Source organism: Chelonia mydas, chromosome 24 (genome assembly GCF_015237465.2).
Source record: "Chelonia mydas isolate rCheMyd1 chromosome 24, rCheMyd1.pri.v2, whole genome shotgun sequence".
In the NCBI taxonomy this organism is placed as follows: Eukaryota; Metazoa; Chordata; order Testudines; family Cheloniidae; genus Chelonia; species Chelonia mydas.
In genome coordinates, this window is record NC_051264.2 from 9,901,026 (window position 1) to 9,907,038 (window position 6,013).

At 54.0% G+C, this 6,013-nt stretch overlaps 1 protein-coding gene across 1 annotated transcript; it reads left to right on the plus strand.

Moving 5' to 3' along the window:
• The first annotated feature begins 3,223 nt into the window (after positions 1–3,223).
• Positions 3,224–6,013, plus strand: LOC102941514 (interferon-inducible GTPase 5-like). The gene is made up of 2 exons (XM_037883369.2): positions 3,224–3,244; positions 4,750–6,013. The coding sequence occupies exons 1-2, from the start codon at positions 3,224–3,226 to the stop codon at positions 5,986–5,988; spliced, it is 1,260 nt and encodes a 419-aa protein (XP_037739297.2). The 3' UTR covers positions 5,989–6,013.

Consider the following 6,013-nt stretch of genomic DNA (forward strand, 5'->3'; position numbering starts at 1 on the left):
GTTCAGTCTCCCCGAACATTTGGAAGGAGGAAGGTGGGGCTGGCTTGCTAGGATGTGGAGTGGACTGCAGCTCTCCTGCCCCCTGCTGGTCAGTGGTGGAACTGGAGGGACTGCACAGTAGTTCTCTGCATCTAACACAGTGGTGACACTCAGACCTCAGGGGTTCAGGAGCCAAATTAGCAATCAGCAATAGTACTCTTCATATTTAAATGGTATGACGGAAAATGTTGAGTTTTCATAGATTCTTCTCACAGCAAAATGACGGACCAAGTATTTTATCAACTACAATTGGTTAATAACCTAGTAAAAGCATCCTGATTGGTTGGTGGTTCATCACACGGAGTTTTAATGTCCTGTGCTGCACAGAGCCGCAGGAGACCCCATAACGAGCCTCTCGTGAACCTGTCTGAGGAACACTGAGATCCAGCAGTTGTGCTGGCACCTGAACTGGGGGCACTGGGACTCTCGACGGATTCAGGTTGAATTCAGCATAGTTCTGGCTGAGAAGAGGGTTGGGGGTTTTTGTTTTTTAAAGTCAATGTTTGGTTTTTATTTAGGAAGTGTTTATTTAGGAAGTGTTCTGGTTTCTAATTCAGCCAATGTAAAAAACACCAGAACGTGGCTGAATTGAAAAGGAAAACTCAAATTTTCACTTGAGCCAACCAAAATGTTTGTTAATCCGGAGCAAGAATTTTTCACTTGGACAACATTTTTTTTAAAAAAATTGGATTTGGTTTGACTCCAACCTGATTCTTCCCCAGAATATTTCGTTCAGTCCCCAAATAAAAACATCCATTATTTGCTGAACTCTGGTTAGCAGCACTCTCCCCACCCCTCTGTTCACACAGGTGCTAACGGAAGCCTGGCTGGGGAGAACTGGAGGTCTCTGGCTGGGACTGTTCTGGCCGACATCAGGCCATGTCTACACTAGCACTTATGTCAGCAAAACTTTTGTCACTCGGGGGTGTGAAAAAACACCCCTGAGTGACACAAGTTTTGCTGGCATAAGCACTCATGTGCCCAGCACTCTGTCAGTGGGAGATGCTCTCCCGCTGACAGAGCTACTGCCGCTCGTTGGGCCGATTTTCTGATTTCCACAGGAGAGCTCTCTCCTGTTGGCATAACGCGGCTACACCATCAATCTTACAGCAGCACAGCTGTGAGCTTGTAAGTGTAGACATGGCTTTAGTAGCAGGTGAGCTTCAGCATGTTCCCTGAAATTTACATCCATGTGTAGAACAAATTTATGTGCACCAATATGGAGGTGATGTGGGGCTGAGGGGTTTGGAGTGTGGGAGGGGGCTCCAGGCTGGGGCAGAGGGTTAGGGTGTGTGTGTGGGGGGGCTCGGACTTGGGAGGGTGGGGGGGGGGGCTTCGGAGTGCGGGAGGGGATGTGGGCTCCGGCTGGGGGGAGGGGGGGTGGTGCTGGGGATGAGGGGTTTGGGATGTGGGAGGAGGCTCAGGGCTAGAGCAGAGGGTTGGGGCAGGGGCGATGAGGACTCTGGGTGTTTGGGGTGCACAACAGGGCCCTGTTCTCTACTGGCCCTTAGACACGACCCTCACACACAGCTCTGTGCTGGAGTCCTTGGCTCGACCTGGGGCTGCATGTCGCCTTTCCCGCTGCCATAGGTGCTTGAATCAGAGCAAGTCGGCTCCACTTTGATCGAAACAAGGCTGCAGTGAAGCTGGGGGTTTGGGGGATCCCTATGCAGGAGGTGAGAGGGTAAGGCTTGCGTCCCTGTTGTGCCAAACCACAAGCCATGGTGTTACCCTTCTGCCTTAGCAAGAGTGAGCTTTGCTGGAGATTATACAGTGTCTCAGCTCCCTGCTCTGCCAGGCTGTCCGTCTCACCAGCAAACGCCTCGAATGCCAGCCTTCTCCTTGCCTTGCAGGTAACATTCAGTGAACTGCAGGTCCCCAGAGACGTCTCTGCATCCAGTCCCTCTCCCGAGACGCTCACAGAAATTAAGTTCGCTGTCTCCAAAAAGACTAGGCACACACCAGCCTGCTAGGCCAGCTGAGGGCTCACTTTATGCTTTAGTTGGTGTTGGCCCTGCTTTGAGCAGGGGGTTGGACTAGATGACCTCCTGAGGCCCCTTCCAACCCTGATGTTCTATGATTCAATAGACCGGCTCAGAGATGATTGATAGGAAAACTCAGAAGTTTCACAAAGAACCGAGATTTGAGGAAAAGAGGCGACTGGTTACAAACAAAGCTCGCTGTCTGCTGCCTAAAACTTAATTTTAGCAAGTTATGATCTTTGCCTAAGCGGTTTTCTCACTTAGCTCCTGCCTTTCAGGCCAAGAGGATCTGCTATTCACAGGTGCCATCCTATGTCCTCTGAGTGGTGGATAACCAAAATGGCTTTTTGCCTCCTTGTCTTTGTCTAGAGCCAGGAAGCCTTTGGGGGAGGGGGCACAAACTCAGACCTGGAGCAAGCTCACCAAGTAGTTTTCTCTGCTGCTTAATGGCTTTGTTTATCTTATATGTAAATATCCTTTCATTAGGCTCTGCCTGTCATCAAGCCGCTCAGAGGGGAACCCACATTCCCTGGTCTGGGGCAGCCTTGCTATAGGCACTGCCTCCCAAACACAGTGTAAGAACATATTGCCAGCACTCATACATCATTCTTTATATCCACACTCTGCATGCATCACATGATTTTCAGGACCAGCCTGTCACCTGTTTTTGGATGATACTTTCCATGACACCTTTTAGATACATATTAGGACAACAGTGTATTGGGGGTAGTGAGTGTGTTAGGCCTAGGGTGAATTACAGGAGAGTGGGCCCTTTGCCAGTTGGCACTGAGGGTCAGACTGGTGGAGAGCTCAGGGATTGCAATCGGCATCTTCTCTTATGGACTCTTATTTTCCCTTTGGAAAGTCTCTAATAAAGGGCCTCATTCCTGGTCCTCTCTGAGGAACAGTCCCAGACCTGGAGAGCCAGTGGGGCTGGGCACCCCAGCCCACAGCAACTGCTTAGCCCCACCCTGCATGGGCTGTTTTTCTACAGCTGTCACTGAGCCCCTTGATGCAAATGAGCAATGAACACAGTGGATCACCACACGGCCGCTGACATCACACATGAAGGCTCAGCCAGCCAATCAGCATGTGGCTATAAGATGTGAGCATGTTTCCATGGCAGTCATGGATGGTGCTGCAGACACCCCTGGGGACAAGATGCTGGGGCAGAGCCAGGGACAGAGGCCAGCCCGCTGTGAATGGGAGTAACCCGCTCTGAGGTGCAGGCAGAAGCCTGTTCCCTGCTGGTGTATTAAACAACCCTAGTCAGAACCATCTCTGCACCCAGAGCTCCCTTGGGAGGGCAGGTGGGTGAGGGAACTGAGGGATTGGGAGTGAGGACACCTGGGTTCGATGTACAGCTCTGGGAGCAGAGTGGGGTCTAGTGGTTAGAGCACAGGGATCTGGGATGCTGGACTCCTGGGTCTATACCAAGCTCTGGGAGGTGAGTGGGAGTCTAGTGGTTAGAGGGGCTGGGCTCTTGCCTTCAGCACTGTAACTGTCAAGAGTAAGGAATCATCCCTCAGTCTGACCCTTGGCTTTCATCTTCTCTCAGCCCCACTGGGAGTCACCCACTTTCCCTGGTGACCCTTCCTGGTTCCGTGGAGCTGGTCTTGGTGAAAGGTTCCTAGTTGCTCATTACCTCACACGTAAGAGGCCCTGCCAAATTCACGGTCATAGGATTTTAAAAATCATAAATCTCACCATTTCAGATATTTACATCTGAAATTTCATGGTGGTGTAACCATAGGGGTCCTGACCCCAAAAGGAGGTGGGGGGGTTGCAAGGCTTTTGTAAGAGTGGGGTCACGGTATTGCCACCCTTACTTCTGTACTGCTTCTGGCAACGGCACTGCCTTCAGAGCTGGGCAGCTGGAGAGCCACGGCTGCTGGCCGGGCGCCCATCTCTGAAGGCAGCGCTGTCGCCAGCAGCAGCACCGAAGTAAGGGGGGTCTGGTAGAGTATTGCCTCCTTACTTCCTTGCTGCTGCTGGTGGGGCAATGTCTTCAGAGTTGGGCGCCTTGTCAGCAGCCGCTGCTCTCCGGCCACCTCTGAAGGCAGTGTAGATGTAAGGGTGGCAATACTGCGCCCTCCCCACAAAAGCCTTGCAACACCTTCCCCCAAGTTGGTCCTTTTGGGTTGGAACCTCCAGTTTGAGAAACACTGGTCTCCCCTGTGAAATCTGTATAGTATAGGGTAAAAGGATACAAAAGACCAGATTTCAGGGGGAGGGAGAGCAGATGTCACGGTCAATGACACATTTTTCATGGCTGTGAATTTGATAGGGCCCTACCCATACAATCTCCTACCCTTTGGCTCCACTTCTGCTCCTGCTTCGAGCCCACGCTCCCCCTCCCAGCCAGCCCATGCTGGTGTCTGATGCTCTGGGAAGCCAGAGGGGCGGGAGTTGCCATAGGCCAGGCCAGAGGAGATGGAGGCTGGGAGGGGGGATCCCCGCAGAGTGGAGGGCTGGGAGCTGGGGAGAGGCAGGAGCTGTGATAGCCTAGGCTGGAGGAGATGGAGGCCAGGGTGAGAATCTCAGCTGAGGGGAAGCTGGAGGTCAGAGGGGAAGGAGCTGCCATTGGCTGGGCCAGAGAAGATGGAGGCTGGGATGGGGCTGGGTCTCTGGGAGGAGCTACCCAGAGACAAAGACCTAGATGAGGGTTTCAGCGGTTCAGCATTCCCAGGAACTCACACAAGAACTGGCCTTTCCCTCTGTAAGGCAGGGGCTGCAGCAGCTTGCCGGAGCTGACATGGCCTCACAGAGCAGTGAGGGCATCATCAAGCTGTCGAGGGAGGAGCTGGAGGCCCTGAAAGCTGCCTTTGAGGAGGGGAGCCTCACTGCAGTGGCCTCCAGGCTGCAGGAGATGCTGGAGTCGCTGGAGAGCATCCAGCTGGACATGGGCATCACGGGCGAGACTGGCGCTGGGAAGTCATCCTTTGTCAATGCCCTGCGGGGCCTGGGCGATGAGGATGTAGGTGCTGCCCGCACCGGTGTGGTGGAGACCACCAGGGAGCCGACTCCATACCAGCATCCCCGGTACCCCAACGTGACTATCTGGGACCTGCCAGGGATCGGCACACCCGATTTCCACCCTGACAGCTACCTGGAGCAGGTCGGCTTCTCGCGCTACGACATCTTCATCATCATCGCCTCGCAGTGCTTCACCGCCAACCATGCTGCTCTGGCCCGCCACATCCAGGCCATGGACAAGAGCTTCTACTTTGTCCGCTCCAAGGTGGACGTGGACCTGGATTCCTCCCTCAAGCGCCGGCCATCCAGCTACAGCGAGGTGGGGGTGCTGCAGGAGATCCGGCAGAACTGCCTGGAGGGTCTGCAGGCCCAAGGCATCCGCTCGCCCCAGGTCTTCCTCCTCTCGGCCTTTGATCTCAGCAAGTACGACTTCCACCTCCTGGGGGAGACGCTGGAGAGGGAGTTGAGCCACCACAAGCGGCATGCCTTCCTGATGGCCCTGCCCAACATCTCCCTGCACATCCTGGAGAAGAAAAAGGCAGCAATGTTGGAACACATGTGGCTGGTCTCCACCGTGGCCTGCGGTATCCATGCCGCACCCATCCCAGGGCTCCTGATCTCCTGCGATGTGGATGTCCTGGCCAGGACCTTGCAAGGTTACTGCAAGGGCTTTGGCCTGGACGATGACTCTCTGGAGAAGCTGGCAGCACAAATGGGGCAGCCGGTAGAGCAGATGAAGGCCGTGATCAAGTCTCCGTTGGCCAAGGAGATCTCCAACATCCTGGTGGTGCAGTTGTTGCTACAGGCAGGCAGTGAGGCACCTAAGCTAGCCAAAGAGGTGCTGAGCTCTGTCCCGCTGCTGGGCTCGCTTGCATCCGGAGCACTGTCTTTTGCCACCACGTACAAGATGCTGAGGAGCTTTGTGAATGCGGTGGCTGCTGATGCCCAGAGGGTGCTTATTAAAGCCTTCAACTTGGATGCTAAGAAGTGAGCCAGAAAGGAGGAGGAGAGAGAGA